The sequence below is a fragment of the Arvicola amphibius genome, chromosome 15, assembly GCF_903992535.2.
Source record: "Arvicola amphibius chromosome 15, mArvAmp1.2, whole genome shotgun sequence".
NCBI lineage: Eukaryota > Metazoa > Chordata > Mammalia > Rodentia > Cricetidae > Arvicola > Arvicola amphibius.
This window is the reverse complement of record NC_052061.1, coordinates 22,548,156-22,569,123: the sequence shown is the minus strand read 5'-3', so window position 1 is coordinate 22,569,123 and position 20,968 is coordinate 22,548,156. Positions and strand designations below refer to the sequence as shown.

The following is a 20,968-nucleotide window of genomic DNA, read 5'->3' as shown; positions in this document are numbered from 1 at the left end:
AATAGCACAAAGTTGGTTCTTGATTTTGTATTTTAAAAAAATGCCAAAGATAACTCTTGTTGCTTTCAGGAATTTTTGAAACAATATTTACCTTTTAAACGTTTCCCAAATTATCCCACAGTTAAAAGCAATTTTATAGCTTGAAACAATACAGAAATAACAAAAGCTTGTATTTTGTTGTTTTTGAACTCAGCATTGTGATTTGCTTTGGTTTCTTTTTTGAGCTCTGTTGAGTTCTGGTTTTCCAGGCAGCCTTTGAATTTGTGTTGTCCTTGCTTCCTGACATCAGCACATTGGTGTTCTGTCCAGATTGCACCTCACCTTGGAAACCTCTGGAACCCATACAGGCTGCCTTTCCTCCCTAACACTGCCACAGCCTCAGGCAGCACAGACTGAGGAACTTCTCCTGAGAGAACAGCAGTCTTCATAAACAACAACAGAAAGATGCTCCTGCCTTGCTGACTTCATTGAAAATCCTCAAAACTTGTCTTCTTCCTTCCTTCCCCCTCCCTTCTTCCTCCCTCCTTCCTTCCTTTAAACAAAGAAAGGACTTTAGGCAGAGTTTCCTATTGCCTAGGCCGACCTCACACTTGCCCTAAAGAGGAGACTAGATCCCTTTATCTCTACCTCCCAAATGCTAGGATGAGCTCCCATACTTCCTTAGAGCTCTTTGCGTTGTTGAACACATATGGGGGGAGCTCAGGGGTGGAATGCTGGAAAAGGAGCAAAAACGTATTTGTATCTGTGGATCATTTGTAAGCCTATTACTTAGGAGTCTTGGGTGAACATGCTTTACTCTGGGTCTGTGTCTACACAGCATACTGCATTAACTTGCAAGTCCCATGTGCTATGTGCACATATTAGCCTAATAGTGCAGTATTTGTTCATTGACTGATTCTTCCAGATCTGTGGGGCATCAGTGTTCCAGGCTGTCTGGTGTCTGCATCTCTACCTTCTTCATTAGCATACGGACCATTTCCCATAGTGTTTGGCAGAGTACCATACTATACATTTTGAACAGAAATCTACAAGGGAACATTTTGGAGTAGTCAAATCATGGGTGTGTGTGTGTGTGTGTGTGTGTGTGTGTGTGTGTGTGTGTACCAACTTATTTCCTCCATGACAAAGAAATATATGGATTTTCTAAAATGTCTTCTACACTATCTATTATGAGCTATCTGACTAAACAGATTTTCCTCAATTTTATGAGAGCTAAATAAAATCTATTAGAAAACTACAGGAGATTTGAATTCTCCTCTAATTTTTTGAATTATTTGTCTTGTAATTGTGGATATTCTTGACTGTGCAGGTGTGTGTAGTGTATTGACACTGATGGAGCTTAGCTGGGAATCATAGGTTACAAGCTTAGCTGGGAATCATGGGTTGCATTATTTATCAAAATAACCCACTGGTCTTTACATCTCCCTCAACAAAGAAGTGAATTTTACCCACTAGTTACTTTTAGTAATAGTTTGAAAGTAAATATATATATATATGTATATATATATATATAAATTAAAAAACAACTCACTGCATAAATAGCCTTCAACTTTATAAGACTTAATTTGGCAAGATAAAAATCAGTACGCTGAAATGGTCACAGCTTCTGCTAGAACTTTCGTACCCGAGACTGAAATCCATGTGCTCCCTTCCACATTCCTGAGGACCCCACCACCCTGTGTGTTTCCCACTCTTTGCTTCCAGTTTCTGCCCCCTCCGGAAGGGATCAGATCACCGCACTGATAGATTTCCTGAGTCAGGCCCTACACTCTCACCTTGACACTCACAAGGTGCTCTGTGGTACTGGACTGAGAATAGCCTAGTTCCAGCTCCTACAGTGGCCTGACACGAATCAACAGAGGAGCAACAGGTTTGGATTGTCCTAGGCTGCTTATCTCTTTCTTATCATTTATTATCTCGTGGATTATTTATTTGGGATTCAGTTTCTCTTTTCTTCTAGTTTCTACAAGTAGACTCTTAGATCTTTCATTTTATACTTTCCTAGTATAAGCAGATAAAGCTAAAAATATTCTCACTAATCAACTTTAGTTGGATCCAAGTTTTTGTTGAGCTTCCATTGTTACTGAATTTAAAATATTCAGTTGTTTACCACATGATTTCTTCTTTGACTCATAAATATGGTGCCTTATTTTCAATGACATCGGCCTCTTATGTTTTGAGTATGAGTTTTGTTTATAAATGCTTTTAAATTATCTGCATAACTTCAATCCTTTCCCAGTGCTATCTCAGAATTTTCTACGTGTGCTTGAAATAAAATATGTATATTGTGCAGTTGGGGGCACCCAAATAGGAACAGGTGAAAGTGATTAAATAATAGTGTTCAAATCCTATGGACCCTCCCTGACTACCCAGATAGCAGCTGCTTTCCTGGTTGCTGATAGATTTTTATATTTCCAGTTATAAGTAAATGGTTTTGCTTCAGTTTTTATTTGACTGTATATGTGTATATATATATATATATGCATATATACATATATATTTGGGTTGTTATATTTCCAGTTTGATCAGTGTAAAATTATATTCCATATCACTAGCAGAACTCTTCGTTTTATGTCTTTTTGATTTTAATGTAGTCACATCTGCTTTCTTATGCTTACTGTTTGCATTGTATATCTATTTTTCACCCTTTAATCTGTAATCTCACATTTTTTATGCTTAAAATACACTGTAGCAAATACTGCATCTTGCTTTTTAAACTAGTCCACCATCTTTTTTGACTTTCAAATATTTAGACAATTTATTCTTAATGGAACTTATGCTTAGATTATATTTTTGATTTTTTTTTTGCTTCCCATGTTAATTCTTCACCTGTTTTTCCTTTTATGTCTTTCGTTGGGTTGATTGTTTTTCAGTATCCTCTTATACCTCAACTATCTCTTAAACTATATTCCTTATTATTTTTATAGTGTGATGTGGTATATTGTATGGTATTGTCACTCAATATGCAACTGATTTATGGTTACATAAAACACGGATTTCAACACTCCATCTCAGAGCTTTGAAAAAGGGTGGTGAATATAAATTCCTGATAAGTTCTTAGGTGATGCTTATCTAATGGGCACCATGGCATGAGAAATATTGCTAAAGATAACACTGTGTGTGCTTGTGTGTGTGTGTGTGTGTGTGTGTGTGTGGGAGGGAGAGAGAGAGAGAGAGAGAGAAAGAGAGAGAGAGAGAGAGAGAGAGAGAGAGAAAGTGTTGTTATTACTATAGACTGCCCAGAATTCATCTATAATATTTCATATGTGACACCCAAAACTTACAGTAGTGGAATTTTCTTTAATATCCTATTTTTAGTGCTATGTTGACAGTTATTTTGTATATGAGTATTTTGAAAGTCTCATCATGTATTTTTATTATTTTTCTAAAAATCTTCCCATATATTTACTATTTTCAATTCTCACTTTTCCTGTATGCCCAAATTTCCATTTGGCATTAGTTTTCTTAACCATGAAGAACTTTGTTTTTTATTTCAGACAATGCAGTTCTGCCCCTGACAACCTTCCTCAGCTCTTCTTTATCGGGGGGGGGGGGGGGGGCGGGGGGATCTTCATTTCGCCTTGATTTGAAGAACTACTTTTAAAATTCAAGGTTGACAGTCTTTAAAGGTACAGAATGGCATCTTTTACACCTCGGTTGTTTTTAAAACATATTTTTCATTAGCTCTTTGAGAATTTCGTGCATTGTAGTTTGATTATATTAACGATGCATCCCCCTTCAACTCCTCCTAGGTCTACCCTCTGCCCTTATCATACAAATCAACCTTGTATCCTCATTAAAACAAACAACTAGTTCTTCCTGGTTATATGCTGTTGGGTACATGGCCATCCGCTGCTGTGTGAGCAACTTCCCAGGGTCCACACTTAAAGAAAACTACCCCTCCCTCTAGGAGCAGCTGTCAATCATCAGTAACTCTGGCCGTAGTTGGTTCCATCAAAAGCAGTTATTCCTTAGCCTATTCCTCTTGAGCATATAGTTTCACCACCAGCTCTAACTGGTTTTATGAATTTTACCTTTATATTTGTGGTTCAGACATTTGACCGTGTCATGCTTCAGTTATTTGTTTCTATCTAACCTTTGGCATTAAGAAATTAAATTAGAGCATCTTCACACGGTTTTCTGATCTGATCTGTTCTGCTCTGAGACTCTAATTACACATGCATTTAATAACTCATGCTGTCCCACATACCACTGATGTTCCACTCACTTATTTTTAAATTATTTTCTCTTTGTGTTTTAGTTTAAACAATTTCCGGTTATATTTATTTAATTTCATTTGATTCATTCTTGTTGAATACCCAGTATTTTGATAATTCTAAGTCCTACACATTTCAATTCTTAGCTTCCCCTCTGTTTTACTGTCTGTCTCTCTGTCTGTCCGTGCTGTTGACAGCCTTTGTCTCACTGGCCTCACCTCTTTACTCCTCAAGTCATCTCTTGTACACACTCCAGCCCGCAGGTGCTTCTAATTCCAGCCTTTAGGTTATTTATGAAGTTCTTTCACTTAATTTTTTTTCTGCTGATTTTGGCTATTATTTTTCTGTCTGTATGTTCCTATCATAGTCTGGCTTATTCCCAAAATTCTGCATTTTGTTATATTTCCCTGAAAGATGATGAATTTTAATCTAGTGGATGTGGGATTTCCCTCTGCATGTTGTGAATATGCTTTGTTACCATTGGTTAATAAAGAATCTGCTTTTTCCTATGGCAGGGAAGACTATAGCCAGTCAGGAAATCAGAACAGAGAGAGAGAGAGAGAAGTCAAGGAGATGCCATGTAGCTGCCAAAGGAGAAAGATGATGGAACCTTACCCTGGTAGGCCACAGCGTTGTGGTGATACATAGATTAATAGATATGGGTTAATTTAAGATGTAAGAGCTAACTAGGAATATGCCTAAGCCATTGGCCAAACAGTGTTGTAATTAATATAGTTTTGTGTGATTATTCAGGTCTGAGCAGTCGGAAATGAACAGACAGTCTCTGGTTATATCTAGAAGTCAATTAAATCACTGGCAATCACCTTGAGCTTGTAGAACCTTTGTTTTATTTGCTTTCACTTTTAGGGAATCTATTACCCTAACTGTGGGGTACAGTATCTTGTTTGTAGAGCATGAACCTTTTGGGGTCTCCAAGGAAAGTCAGAAGTCTTTGTGTCTCCTTAGTGTTGTAGGATTCAAGTTCTACTCCCCTCTGGTGGGCAGCTACTGAGATATACCTTCTCACCTCCTTCAGCCTTAAATTGTGCTTTACGCTGAATTGATGTCCCGTGGTCTTTTCTGGAGTCTCATACCCCTCCTATGCCCTACATTCTCATTCGATCTCCATAGTCTATGACAATTCCAAAGCCTGTCTTTTTGCTCTGGTAAGATTAAGGCATTTTTTTCTTGGTTTGTTTCTAGCCATCTTATACTACATGGATCACAAGGCTTTGGTGGAGGGGCTTGGGGGAAGCTAGTCAACCACAAGACCTTTGCCTAGAGTAGTCAGTTTCCCAGCATTTGATCACTCCTAGGCAACTTTAAAGTTTTCGCCACAACCCTTTGCCGCAAAGCTCGTAAGTACAGACATTTGGCTACTCTAGGCTGTTTTGCCACTGCTCAAATGCAGAACTGCCCTCACAATTGCTATGAGCTCAATAAGTCACGTGTGTTTTCCTTAGCCACTTAGCTTTCTTTTTAGCCCAGAACTACCCTTCTGGTTCTCTATATGCTGACTGCTATACAGCTACTTACTTTCATATAGGCATCTCCCAACTGTTGTGGGGACCTGTAACAGTTGCCCCTACTTCTACTCTACTAATCTGTCACATAACCTTAAGATTTACGTGTCTGAAGCATGGATCTGGGCCTAACGTTCTGTAAGCAGGAATGGCAGTAGCATCCCAGAACCTGCTGAGTGACTGCTGAGTTCCTTGGCTGTCATTACTGGCCACTACTGTCTAGTCAGGATTCTGATTGTCTGCCCGTGTTAGTATGTCTGTCGAAATTCTTTATCCCACATAGCCTACAATGTGACTTCTTCTGGATTATCACTGAGAGAGCAGGCTTTCAAAAGGGAAATGAACAGGACTGAAGTCATCCAACTCTATTCTTGTGTTTTGGGGTCTGTTCTTGTTAATGTAATCGCGACTAAGGGTGAAGCACAAATCACGTATTTGTATCCTTGCAATTCAGATTTTCAATGTTGGAGCTAAAGAAATTGCTCAGTGGTTAGGAGCACTGATTGATCCTTCAGAGGACCCGGGTTTAGTTCCTAACACACATGTGAAACCACAATTGTAATTCCAGTTCCAAAAGATCCAGTACAGTCTTTTGGCCTCCCCAGGTACCATGGGCACACGTGGAACACAGAGAGAGGAGTACAGATAGATTTGCTCACAAAACCCACGCACATTTTTTTAAATTGTAATTAAATTTTACAGGTTGTTAATGTTTGCATAACTAAAAAGTATATAACAGAATTGTCTGTCATCTATTATAAGATGTCTGCAGTAGTCTCCTGCAATTCTCCTGTCCTATGCAACAAATGGAACATAGTCCTGGAGGGAAACCATTCTGCAGGTGTTATTTTAAAGGATGCTGATCATAAATTCATCCTGGCCTTGAAATCCACTCCTAAAAAGAACAGCCAGAGAAATTCTTCTGTGCATATGGAAGATGGAGACCATTTCTGGCTCAGTCTTATATACCGATGAGACTTGTTTACATTTATCACCAATCTATAGAAATGAGAAGAAATTTGCACCCCATGAGACCAATACCTTATGCAAATGTCTTATAGCCTTTTAAATCCTTGGTGAACTGAGATAAATTAAAATTACATTTCATTATTTCTTCAGACTTTGAAGTGGACTCAGTCCCTTGTGAGGTGCAGAGGAAGCCTGTGGCTGTGCACTCGCTCTTGTGCAATGCGAAAGGCACAGAGTGCCAGGCGCCCGTGGGAATCTTCCTGGTAAAGCAAGGCGCTTTGCTCAAAGCACGCTCCCCTCTTTATTACTTCCAAAGAGCACTTTCCGTGCTGCTAGACCACCAGCAAATTATATCGCCAGCTGCTCTTGAGAAAGCCCTCTGGCCTCGAGGAAGACCAGCACCCCCAGGCCTTCTGAACTGTGCTTCAGCTTCTGTCCCTCGTCACTTTACCCATTCCAGCTTGATTTTCTCCTCTGGAGAGCAGTCTGAGTGACCATTGCCTTGCATCTACAGTAGGCGTAGCCCTAAGGCTCCAATATTATCTTAAGTGATTTACTGTATTAAAGAATGTATATATTTTTGGGATACTTATTATAATTAGAAATTATCAGTCAAGGGGACATGATAGTAATGGGCTGAAGAGAGGGGTTTACCCTAACCTGTTCGCCATGTCGTAGGGCACCTGTGTCACAAGTGCCCTCAGCCCCTCTGTGCTCACCCACCGAGTGCTCTCACCCTGTCTCACGACTTACACAGCAGCCCGAGCTGCCAGCATGGCAAGCCCAGACTTCCTCACTCCACACCCGGATGGCTAACAGCAAACACCTTTACTTGGAGGTGTCTGACTTCTCATGCCCAAGACCAAGATGGGGTAACTCCCCACACGACTCAAGCCCCTACCATCTTCCTGTCACAATTAAAGGCAGTTCATTTTTCTAGTTGGTTCGCCTAGAATCTAAGTCTTCAGCTCAACAACTCTTAGCTGATCTAAGAATTCCTCTGGAATCTAACCACCTTTACCCCATCACACTGACCCAAGCCACTTTCATCCTTCCCCTAAATGTAGCAACTGCATCCCATCCACATAGATCGCCAGCCTTTGTCTTCAATCCACTACAGTCGGTTTTCCTTACAGCAACCAGAGTGGTCCTGCGTCAACTTCTCAAGTACAGAGATTTCTCCTATCACCCAGAGTAACAGCCAAAGCTGTTATTATACTGTGGCCTCCAAGGCCCTCCAAACAGGCTCATGATAGCCCTGGACTGTCATACTCTTCCTGAAACCTGCCCATCCCAGTGCCAGTACCCATTTTCTGCCTTGTTTGTTTTCCTCTCTGGCAGGGTGTCCCTGCAGGTACCTTGAAGGACCTTTATGTTTTTGTTTAAAAATAACCTTGCTGTGAGGACTTCCTGTGCACCCTCCCCACCAGGAGAAAATGTCCTTCCTCTCCCTCCCAGCACACACTGTCTCATTGCTGTTCATTTATCTGACAACCGCGTCTGTTGTCTCTTCCCCTTATTGGATGAAAGTTAGCACCGTAGAGACTTCTGTCTGCCTGATTCCTTGTAGTATCCTCGCTGCTTTGAGAAGTGTCTGGCACCTCCTGGATATTCAGTCAAAGTTTAAATGAGCCAATGAGTACTAGAGCTAGACTACCATTCCATGTTCTGCCAGTAGGTGTCCCTCTGTGAGCCGTGCTGTGTCCACATGGGATTTGTTTAGTTCAGGTGGGCTCCCAGAGAGAAAGACCAACATTTCCTGGTATGGATTTCTTTTTACACTAGGAACAGATATCAAGTATAATTAGAATTACAACTAGTATAAATAATATTAAGCAAGGAACGTATGCTAAATGTTTCAATAGACATTCTATCCTAAGGAGTCTAAGTCTTGTATAGGAAATGGCTTGGCTACACCATAAGAGGGCAGTAACTATGACAATATAATCTTCAACCCCATTGAAAGTCTGAGAAGGGAGATAATATTGCTTGAACAGGCAGGAAGTACAATCAAGCAGCTTCCAAAGCGAGCAATATATGACAGAGACAATTAGCTACCTGAGCAATCACCTGAAGTCTCATTTGCAACATTGAAACAACCAACTTTGGCTAAGGCCTAGTGTAACTGACTGACCATTTTCAGAGGCAAGAAATTTTTCAGAACCGTCTTACCCTGTCTTGGCAAGATTTGACAGTCTTTTCCTTGTGTCCTACTTATCCATTTCTGGATATCATGTACTTTGTCAGTAGTTGAGGTATGGGCAGTTCCTTGCCCAAAGGCCAGTTGTGCCAGGAAGAAAACAAACTCCAAGTAGAGTGGTTTTGGTGCCCAAAATTCTTTCAAGAGTAGATTGGTGCTGTTAGGAGTAATCGTGTCTCATATAACAGAACCCTAAGTTATTTAAATCCATGTTCTACAGATCCTTGAAGTGGTTGAAGATTACCTAGTGTGATTTTGAAAGTCTTTGTAGTGCAATTGTATGCATCAGTGGTAACAAGGTGTCTTAGTTTGGGTTTCTATTGCTGCAGAGAAAAATGTGAGTTGGGGAGGAAAGGGTTTATTTAGCTTACAATTCCATATCATTGTTCATCACTGAAAGAAATCAGAACAAGAACTCAAACAGGGCAGGAACCTGATGGCAGGAGCTAAGGCAGAGACTTGGGGAATGCTGTTTACTGGCTTGCTCCTCATGTCTTGCCCAGCCTACTTTCTTACAGAACCTAAGACCACCATCCCAAGGATGGTCCCAACAATGGGCTAGCCTGTCCCCTATCAATCACTAGTTAAGAAAATGCCTTACAGCCAGATCTTATAGAGGCATTTTCTCAATTGATATTCCCTCCTTTCAGATAATTCTAGTTTGTGTGTCAATTTGACATAAGACCAACCAGCATAGTGGGCTTTGCAACTCGAAGCTGCAATCTGGCCTTTGCTTATAATGTTTGATGGAAATGCATAGCACATGCAGCTGTTAACAAAATCAAATAGTGGAAGTAGGTAGCTCCTCTTCCTATGGAAGAACTGTTTGACATATAGTGTCAATACAGGGAAGCCAAGTCTTAGAGGTGTTAGATTGCCAGCCTCTTGCCTGTATTCTCTACAAACCCTGTTTGCCCTGCTGTGTTGAAGAAAAAAGGTCAAAGCAGGAAAGGGACAAGAACCCTATTCTGATTATACTTGCTAGTTTTTTATTCTAGTCTGGTAGTTGTTATTTTAACATTTTTTATTATTAAATCAGGGCAACACAACTATTTATGTGCTGGGAGGAATGACTGCATCATTGATAAGATTCGGCGAAAGAACTGTCCTGCATGCCGACTCCAGAAATGTCTTCAAGCTGGTATGAACTTAGGAGGTAAGTGTCATGGCTCAGCTTGATTGTAACATCAGTAGCACTCACATCCTGTCGGAAGCAAAGGTGGCCTAATGCGAATCAAAATGTCGAAAGAGTCACAAAAACTAAGTTCTGTTCTCATGGTGACATGTTTTAACGGGGAAATATTTCCTGGCTGGAATGAAAAGGACATGACTATAGCTTGCTAAGGTTCAAGAATTGGATCTTGGGCCAAAACCCAAACAAAAAATTCCTTTTTTGCACAAAATTATAGATGATAATCATCATCTCTGTTTCCTTAGATGATAATATGTGATATGTAGGAATGGATTTTTAATGTCAAGAGTAACATATATAAGAGGAAATCCTGTAAAATGGTAGAATTTCACCACAAGAAGTGGAAAGAGTAAAGGACTTGGAACCAGTGGTTTTCCAATATTATTAAAACCGTGTGAGGTTTGTATGCACTGATACAGACCAATCTCTACAGTGTTGTTCAGCAGAAACAAATTAAGGTTGTAAAATAGGGTATTTCTAGATTATGGATTGTATATCTATTTTAGAAAAGCAATAGACTCTATAGTAGGAAGACCTGGTCACTACCACATATGCTGTGTGCCTTAGAATTTTTTTAAAGATTTATTTATTATGTATACAGTGTTTTGCTTGCATGTACACCTGCATGCCAGAAGAAGGCACCAAATCTCATTATAGATTGCTGTGAGCCACCATGTAGGTACTGGAACTTGAACTGAGGTCCTCTGGAAGATCAGCCAGTGCTCTTAACCACTGAGCCATCTCTCCAGCCCCCTGTGCCTTGGAATTTTATGCTACATCAGAATCCTGTATTGTGTGCACATTACATATCTAAAAGAAATAAAATTACATTAGAAAAATGTAATAAAGTACAGCTTCATTCTCCTTTTATCTTGATGAATGACTTTGCTCCTGGCTAGTGTGATGTGGCTGCCCATATGTCAGAGAAATGCTTAGGAGTCAGGAAGAAGGTAATGCTGGCCAGGGAAGATGGAGAAGATGAGACCATGTCACAGGTCCTTACCGAGAGCTCGGATTGAACGGCCACTATGAGAGGGATAGCAGAAACCTCACTCCTGCTTGTCCCTCCTAGTCTTGTAGCCTGGGGCATGTTACCCCCAGCCTATGCCTGTGTCCTTTTCTTCTGCCTTTGTTGGACAGTGTACTGAGACTTTCTTGTCAGACTTTCTTGGACTGTCAGCCCCCAAATAATAGCATGAAGATGTATTATTAATTATGAAAGTTTGTCCTCTAACTCAGGCTTGTTCCCAATTAGCTCTTACAACTTAAATCGACCTGTTTCTATTCATCTGCACATGACTTTTTACCTGTCGTCTACCTCGCTGTCATCCCTCATGTGCCTAGATTGACCTGGAGTTCTCTTCTCCCAGCAGTACTGCCTAACCTCTCTTGCCTAGCTGTTGGGTATTCACTTCTTTATTAAACCAGTCAAAATAAAACAGAGTTATCAAATACCCTGCAGCAGTTCCTCCTTTTTTGTCTAAATAAAAGAGAAAGATTTTTAACTCTACCATAGTAAAACTATATATAATAAGAACAGTTATCAGGTAATAATACATTCACAATGTCCTATTCATTTGTATTTGGCAACTTTGGAGAAAGTATTCTATTTTCTATTCTACCTTGGTGAGTTCAAAGTTTTGTACCTAAATCATTTTCTATCATAACTTGGATTACCATACTAAAAATATCATTTTAGACCTTAAAATATTTTCTTAGATAAAATCTTAAGCTTTTATGTCTCTCAACCTTATTATCTTACATTTTACATCTCTTTTGTGAGTTTCTTCTCTATATTTGGTAACAAGGAAAACTGTAACTATAGCTATCTAGTCTTCAACCCCATCAGAGACCTGAGAAGAATAAAATATTACCTGAGTAAACAGGAAGTAAAAGGCAAACAACTTGCAAAACTTTAGAAATGACCAAAATAGCTGGCTGCCTGGACAGTTACACAAAGTTCCTCTGCAACATTGGGGCATTCATCTTTGGCCTATAAGACTAGAATATTTGACAATTTTTTCTGTGAAGCAGGAATTTTTGAAGGACTTTTCTGCATTGTCTTGGTAAAGTTTGGCAGTCAACATTTGTGTCCTGCTCATCCAATTTGGATAGGATACTGTCAGCAGTCAGGGCCAGGGCAGTTTTTTGCCCAGTGACTAACTTTTCCATAATGAAAACAAACTCCATGTGGAGGTTAATTAATGCCCAGCATCCTTCTTTGAAGTAGATTAGTGCTTCCAGGAACAGACATGTCTCACTGTCATGAAGAGTCTTATGTTATTAAAACATCTTAAAGGTCATATTCTGTAGATCTCTAAAGTATTTAAAGATCACCCATCTGTCTAAAATATATCTTTTTGACCTTGAAAAGATACCTAACATGACTATAAATTTGATTGTTATAGATGACTAACTACTAATCTTTATTTTTTAATTGCCCTAAGTAGTTTATAATAATAACTGTTAAGGACTAGAACTATGTATTACATTTTAAATGAACTGTATCAATATACTACCTTAAACAAGAGTAGAAACATATACAGTATGTTATAACAAAAATAACATTAACTTCATATGAATATGCAAAAAATCCATACCAATGTAAAAATGTTTGAGATTATAAGTTTCTTTTTAGTTTGAAAGTAGATTCTATAATCTACCCTTTTATCCTGTCATCACTATATCTCCTCTTCTTTATCTTTTCAGAAAAAAAAATCCCTTAATCTAATCTGCTTTGTTCAGTTTCCTGTCTGACCATGACCAATAACAACTTTCAACCAACCCCCTTAAACAATGATAAACATCCATAGTCCACTAACTGACCCAAAACTACCCACCCACCTCTTAGAAATTTGGGTGTCATATTCTTCTAGATTGCTTCCTATTATCTGTGAGAGATGGCATTTTTAGAGGATCCTGAGAAAATTGAGATAATGGTCAAGTCCTTGGAAAGCTAGCTGTTGTCCAACCTCTGTGTGATGGGAAAGTGCAGAGCTTATCTGAAGTCCCTGTCTGGAGCAGTCTATGAGGCTGGACCATCTCAGCTAGATGTTTTGAAATCGTTCTAGATGTAGATTTTTGAGGAAACTGTTACAGAGGCATTCTGTGAAGCTGGATCACCTTGGCTACTTGTCTTCATTGATATCTGGTACTTTTTTTCCCTGAAAACACACAGACTTCTAAAGGTAACACTATATCATTATTAACACAGTATAGAATGTGTGGTGTGCACAAATCAGCTAAAGATAATTCTCTGTTCTATGTTTGAGCAGGTAAAAAACATCTGTCAACTGTATAAGTCCAAATGGACTTCATAACCAAACTGTAATATAAACCTCTATCCATGCCATATGAAAGAAAGGATGGCACTTAGTAACTGATGCCAACCATTGGCAGATAGGATTCAATGGTGCTAAAGAACTATGCAGCAAGAAGACAATCAAGTGAAGAAATTGCCTACAGAATGAACAAAAAAACTTGCTGTGTATATGGCAGAAGATTAATATATCAAATATTTAAAGAACTAAAATGGAATAGCAAGCCAAAATCTAATCAGTAAATGAGCCAGTGATTGACAGATGTTTCTTAAAGTGTGTAGTATAAATGTCCAGTGAGCATGAAGGAAATGGTGTGCCATTTCCTCTCAGCCTCAATGCTGTCCAGTCCATTGACAAAAGGGAATGCTGTTGATAGAAATGCGGAGGAACTCATCCACTATGTACAACAGCATGGAAGTCTCTGGAAAAGTTAAAAGCAATCTGCTATAGGATCCAGCCGCAGTCATTCCTGGGTATTTATCTGAAAGGTTCTGAGTCAGCATAGTAGAGATACATGCACAGCCATATGTATAGCTGCACTTTTCATAACAGCTGAGTTTCCCATCAGTGGAGCAATGGAAAAGGAGAATGTATGTTAGTATGTATACAATGAAACTTTCCTACAGCTATGTAATTTTCAAGAAAGTGTATGCAACTGGACACAATCGTATTTAGCAAAACTCATCAGTCTCTTAGAGACCATTACCACATGCTTTCTTTCTTTGTGGATCCTAGATTTCATGAAGATAGATGAAACTCTGTATGTATATGTAATGAAAATCATAGTAAACTGTGTAGAACAAAGAAAACTAATGGGCATGGGGGGGTTGCAAAAGACAGGGCAGAGGCAACATGCCAAATTAAATTATGCGCATGCATGGAATGTTCTTATCAATGCAGAGGTTTTACAGCGATTAAAATGTTGTTAAAAGACAAAGAAGTAAGCTTCTCCATCACAAATCAAACAATCAATGGAGTGAAGGGGTAGCCTGCATGAAGGAGAATCACAACGAGAACAATCAGCAGGGGGAAGGGAGAGCCTACAGAAAGGAGAAAATACTTGCTAACTGTTCATTTCACAGAGAATTGCTATCCAGAACCTGAACATTTTAACAACAAATATGTAATCTGGCTTTTGGAAGGGTAAACCCTTTGAATAGATACCTCAAAAGAAGTAATTCAAGGGACCAAAAAAAAAAATACATGAAAAAATACTCAGTCATAATTATTATTTGTTATCATAAAAATATCATTAGTCATGATGGAATTGCAAATCAGAAGTAAATTACAGTAACTAGCATCCTAGTAGATTGGGTATTTAAAAATTTGGCAAAGTTGTAGAAAAATAAACTTTTATATACTGTTGATGGGAATGTAAATTGGTATGACCACTGCAATAAAAAGTATGAAGGTTCCTCAAAGTGCTAAAATTAGATCTCCTGAGTCAGGCTGTAGCTCCATGGTGAAGCACCATGAAGAATGTACAGGCTAGAACCACAGTTCCTAGAACCACAAAGATAGAGACATATAGATAGATGATAGATAGATAGATAGATAGATAGATAGATAGATAGATAGATAGATAGATAGATAGATAGATAGAGATGATAGACAGATGATATATAGCAAGTAGAGAGATAGATTGATTGATTACTAGATGATAGATAGATAGATAGATGATAGATAGATGATAGATAGATAGATAGATAGATAGATAGATGATATATGAAAGATAGATAGATAGATAGATAGATAGATAGATGATAGATAGATAGATAGATAGATGATAGATAGATAGATAGATAGATAGATAGATAGATAGATAGATAGATAGAGATGATAGATGATATATAGCAAGTAGAGAGATAGATTGATTAATAGAGATAGGTAGATAGATAGATAGATAGATAGATAGATAGATAGATAGATAGAGAGATAGAGAGATAGAGAGATAGAGAGATAGATAGATGATATATGAAAGATAGATAGATAGATAGATAGATAGATAGATAGATAGATAGATGGAGTCCTGCCATATAATCCAATTCATGTTACTTTCACCCTTCTGGGTACCTATCCAAATTAAATTAAATCAACATATCAAAAAGGTACCTGCATGGTAATATTTACTGAGGAACTGCTCTGAATATCTAAAATATAGAGTCTGCTTAGCTGCTCATCAACTGACAGGGAACAAAGAAAGTGTGGGTATTTTTCAACCATAAAGAAGAATAAGATCCTCTCATCTCAGCAGAGTGAGGAAGCTGAAAGATGTTATAGTTAAGTGGAATAAGCCAGACATAGGACGGCAGATGTCACACATTCTCGTATAGGGAATATACTAGCATGAGAAATAGAATAATGATTTCTAGACATTGAGAGGGGAGCAGGGTGCAAAGAGGGGACTGGATTTGATCACTGTATACTATATGCATAAAATACATAAAATTTCACACTGCACCCTCACCAAAGTGTGAAGGCAGTGCATATTAGTAATATGGAATTATAGAACACATCCTCACTATAGTGACAGTCGTTTTCTGTCACCCCTGGGGGAATAAAGGTGGAGTCGCAGATGTTTGCTGAGCACTTGATTCGCGGGTTGGATAGGAACCATCTATCTTTTGACATGGAGCTTCTTAAACGCTGAATTAGCAGAACTAATAAAAGTGGCTCCAGCAGAAACACGGCTTTGCTCTTCTAAAAGAAGTCTGTAACGAAGATGGTCAGCATTTGGAAAAGACCCTGAAAATAATGTTTTGAGTCAATATATTTCTATTTTCCTTGACACACTAATGTACTCTTACAAACGTGGCTTCATGGTATTGTGTCTTGGCAAACCATGGCTTTAAGGATCTGAAAACTTTGTAACCACATGCTACAAACATGTGGATTGCATGTTTGTCTTCAGAGACAAAGGTGGGTTTCGAGTAGTCAGAAAAGGCACTTGGCAAGACCTTAGCATTCCATGTTGGCAAGTCAGGCTAGGAAAAGAATTGAGAAAGCTAGGGGAGGTGCTGTAGATGGCTCGTCCTCAAGAGCTGCAAGACTGCTCAGTGGATGACGGCTCCTGAAGTCAAGCCTCATGACCTAAGTTTAATGTCAGCCCAGGGCACACATAGAAAGAACTGCTCCACAAAGCAGTCCTCTCACCTTCGAACGCATGCATGCCCTCCAGATAGACAGACAGACAACTTGCAGACAACTTGCAACTCTAAAACGTAAATTTTAAAACAACGTAAGTTACACAAGAGAAAGACGCTGGATTCAGTTCTTCGTTTACAGGAGATAAGGACCCAGTGTGGAGCTGCCACCCTGTGTCCTCACCCTGAATGCTAGACACAAGGAAGCATTTGTAAATACTTAGAGAGGAGAGAAGGAGCAGAAGGTGCGGGGTGACTGCCTGTCACTACCTAGCCTTGGTCACAGGTGGGGCGAAGGGGATGAATGGCTTGCGGAGTCTTCTGAGTCCCTGAGTGGGTTCTCTAGGCTGCTTGTTCCCCAGGAAGTAACGGCTTCACCCACTTCTCCATCCTGTCTCAGCAGCCATGGCTGAGTCACCTCACTAAGCTTTTTCAGATGCTACTGGTCACAGGATAGTTGGCTTCGAACTGCTTTATAAGGGAAGGGAGAGAAATCTTTCTCCGTCCGTTTGCTCAAAATCCTCTGGAGTTAAAAAACAGATCCAAAGCAAAAGGAGAAATTAAAGGAAGTATTCGCTTGATTGACTGACTCAGAGTTCCACTTTACATTTTTGTTTTGTTTTGGTTTTTCTCCAATTTTGTAAATTTCTTTTTCCTTTAATGAAACCCAAAGCCTCCCTTTGGCTTGAGGGTCAACATGAACAGCTTCCCCAGACCAAGCACATTGCCGGTTTATTTTCATTCCCCAAACACACATCCTGTCCCTGCCTTGCCCTCGGTAGGGCTCTGAGTCATGCCTGAGAACGGCCCTAATTCTGTCACCAGTGGCCTCGACCTTCCACATAGGCAGGGCCTTCTCCAGCCCTCATGGGTTTGTCTCCACTGTTAGGGGCTGTTTCTGCTAAGGTGACATAGATGAGTTAAGGGATGGAGCCGTCTCTGTCAGTTCCAACAAAAACTTCCCATTTGCTCCAGATGCATAAGAAGGCCAAGAGCAAGGTACTTGGATTCCTATGTGTATTCTCTTCCTATTGCTGCAATAATGAGTAACCACCCAGTTATTGATTTAAATAAAATTATATGAAAATTTATTTTTATATGAATGTACAGCTTAGAAATCTAATATGGGTCTTACTGAGCTCAAGTCAGTGCAGCAGCAGGCTGACTCCCTTCAGGGAGGCTGGAGGAGAGAACTCGCTTGCCGCCCCCAGTTCTTGGTGCTACCTATGTTCTCTGGCACATGGTCCATTCTGTTGCCATGTGAGGTGAAATCCTCCTGGGCTCCGGGGATCAGAAAGAAATGTCTTTAAAGCACCATATTAGTTCCTTCTGCATGGCTTTGGCTGAAAGGCTTGGTGTGATAAAGAGGGAAAATGTAGCTGCTCATGGTTACAGGAGTCTCAGCCACCGTGGTGGGGGCAGTGTGGCAAAGAGCTCTTGTTCACAGCAACAGAGCGGGAGGCAGAGGCAGTGTAGGCCACAGCAATTCAGGACTCAGACTGCAGCAGGAACCAGGAGTCTGGTGCACTCTTCAGAGAAGTAACGATCTTCTGGTAGTCAGGTCCCACCCCCTAAAAGCTCTAGAGCCCCCCAAAACAGTGCCACCAACTGGGGAACAAGTTCAAAACAGAAACCTGAGGGAGGCGTTTCAGATTCAAACCCTTACAGAGATAATTATTCTACTCCACATAGTTTGTAATAACCTGCTTCCCACTAAAACTTGTCACCATGCTGACTTTGGGGTGCTTTCCTGATTCTAGTGCTCCATGTCCTTGTCTCACCCCCCACCACTACACCCTAACACCACTCTGCTTTCCCTGAAGTCCCTCTGAACTCTTGCACACAACCTCCTGGTTATACCTCTGTGCACACAGTCTACAATGGCCGACACAATCTTCCCCAGTGTGGATATGTCTCTGCTCAAAACCCTGCTCAAAAGAGCCCTCACTCCTCAGATGGTTTCCACATGGGGAGAAATGTCCTTCTTTCTATATAACTTAGTAAGGCTGTCGCTTCCTCCAACAGAGTGGCTGTCCCCTCTGGCCTTCCCAGGCTCTGTCACAGCATGGAGCAGGCTGACTGTAGTTGTTTGTTTATAGGCGTTCATACCAGTGGCTCGTGCGCGCTGTCAGGATGGGGTTGCCCTCTTCTAGATCCAGTGCTCTCTAGTGCAGCACGAGCACAGGCTTAATAAATGCTGCTGTGTGAGAAGACGGAATGGAAACACGGTTCAACCCTGCCCACAGGCTACAAAGATAAATCCAGCCCCCTCCCAAAGTTTAGTTAGTTATTAAAAACAAAAGGTATTTGATGTTTAAACGAGTCCTGTAACATATTTCAAAAGAAGTACTTTATCAAAGTTCTATGACATCTTCATCCCTTTATAGGAGTGGTTCTCAACCTGTGGGTCACGACCCCTATGTGGGTATCTACAATTCATAACAGAAGCAAAATTACAATTATGAAGTAGTCGCAGAATAAATTTATGGTTGGGGGGTCACCACAGCATGAGGAGCTGTATTAAAGGCTCACAGTGCTAAGAAGATTGAGAACCCCTGAAGTCCAGTTGCCAAAAAGTGTGTGTCTTGGCCAGCTATTTACATTAGTGTAGACTAGAGATAGCTTAGATGATAGTATGTTGAATAAACAGGCTAGCCCCTCTTCTTTCCATAAGGACGGGTTTCAGGTGATGTGAGCTTCGTCACTTTGTTGCATCTTTGCTGTAGCTTCTGTCTCCAGCATGGAGGATGTTTCAGACAAACTGTTGGTGTTGCCAAAGAGGGAATTCCAGCCCAGTCTGGCAGGTTCTGCTTAAGCATTAAGTTCAAGGTGAGAACTGATGGTGAGTTAAAATAAAAGCGCAGATAAATTAAATCCCCTCCCAAAAAATGTGAAAAAGAGAGGACCAAGTAGGGTAGCTGTATCCCAACACTTGCAGAGACAAGCAGGGATTTTTAGTGCAAGGCCAGCCTGATCTACATAGCATTTGTGGGCCAGCCTGATCTACATAGCATTTGCGGGCCAGCCTGGTCTACATAGCATTTGCGGGCCAGCCTGATCTACATAGCATTTGAAGGCCAGCCTGATCTACATAGCATTTGTAGGCCAGCCTGATCTACATAGCATTTGTAGACCAGACTGATCTATATAGCATTTGTAGGCCAGCCTGATCTACATAGCATTTGTAGGCCAGCCTGATCTACATAGCATTTACAGGTTGCATCATGAGAACCTGCCTTGAAAATAGAAGCAGCAAAGGTTCTAGAAAAGGAAGCTCCCGGGGTGAAGCAAAGCTAAGCTGAGCAGACACAGATGGAGATGTGGCTGAGGAACCAAATGGAATAAAGGCTTCACTCAGTCAGGGTCTGCGGTTTCCTGACAGATCATCATCGGGATCCAGTGGGGAAGGGTGGCGAAATTTCAGGTGAGAAAATCACCGTGTTTGCAGAAATTCCAAGACTGACAGAGATCCTCAGCCCATGTCTCAGTGGCCAGGCAAAAGTGAGTGATAGTAGGCACACATATCCAGCCAGGCTTAGAACGTTTTAGACAGAAATGGACACCAAAGCCTGTAGGTGGAGCTTACTATGGGTGGGACTGCACGCCGGGTAAGGTGGCCTTGGAGATCACCACAGGCATTTCTGTGTTGGAGTCATTTGTGAGCATACAGTGAGCATGCCGGGCCCGGGGGGCCCCCACTCTTGGGACAGGATCAGAGGTGAAAAATGACAGCTGATAAATGCAGGGCTGTGCACCTGTTACCCCCAGGTGGTGGCATCAGGAAGCTGAGCCTGAGAAGCACCCCGGCCGCACATCTGGAAGGAAGAGCTGTGGGGAAGGCCCTGTCTCATCACAGGAACAAATACTCCTTTTACTAGATGGCCGCTAAAGAGCCTATTCTATAAAGCCCAACTGAAGTTTAATGTGAGAGTGAATGTTGAAATCAGCCATTACTCATTTTTTATGAGGGTGGCAGCATACAGGATGTGTGCTTGTCAGCCTGTGTGCACGCCCTTCGGGTGTGGCGAGCACTTGGCTGCCTTGCTAGTAGTAAACTTGATGATATAATTATCGTAACTCTGGGGACTCTTTCCAGGGGCTGTGTGTCCCCAGGTTGCGTACTTTTGTGTGTTTGTGTCCCTGATAACAAGCTGGAACCCCAAAGAAATGATTAAGTTTTAGATATAAATATGTTCTATTGTTCTTGCAACATCCCTTGACTTCTTTAGGGAAGTTGGTCAAAGCTCACCTGCCCTGAAGCACAGACGACGGTCCTGTCTCTAGTTGAGTGAGTGACCACTTCTCAACTCCAGATATCTGTTGTCATGAGGAAAACAAGCAAGGATTGTCAGATTTTAAGATTGTTAGAAATACTGTTTTCACCCGCTGTCAGGAAAGCAGTAA

At 40.6% G+C, this 20,968-nt stretch overlaps 1 protein-coding gene across 7 annotated transcripts in view; it reads left to right on the top strand.

The window, feature by feature from the left end:
* Nr3c2 (nuclear receptor subfamily 3 group C member 2) overlaps positions 1–20,968 on the top strand; it is a 317,705-nt gene that overhangs the window by 218,248 nt on the left and 78,489 nt on the right. For all 7 annotated transcript variants that reach the window (XM_038312972.2, XM_038312970.2, XM_038312973.2 and 4 more), the window contains one exon: positions 9,949–10,065. In XM_038312972.2, the coding sequence (XP_038168900.1) occupies positions 9,949–10,065 (117 nt within the window). The remainder of the gene's footprint in view (positions 1–9,948; positions 10,066–20,968) is intronic.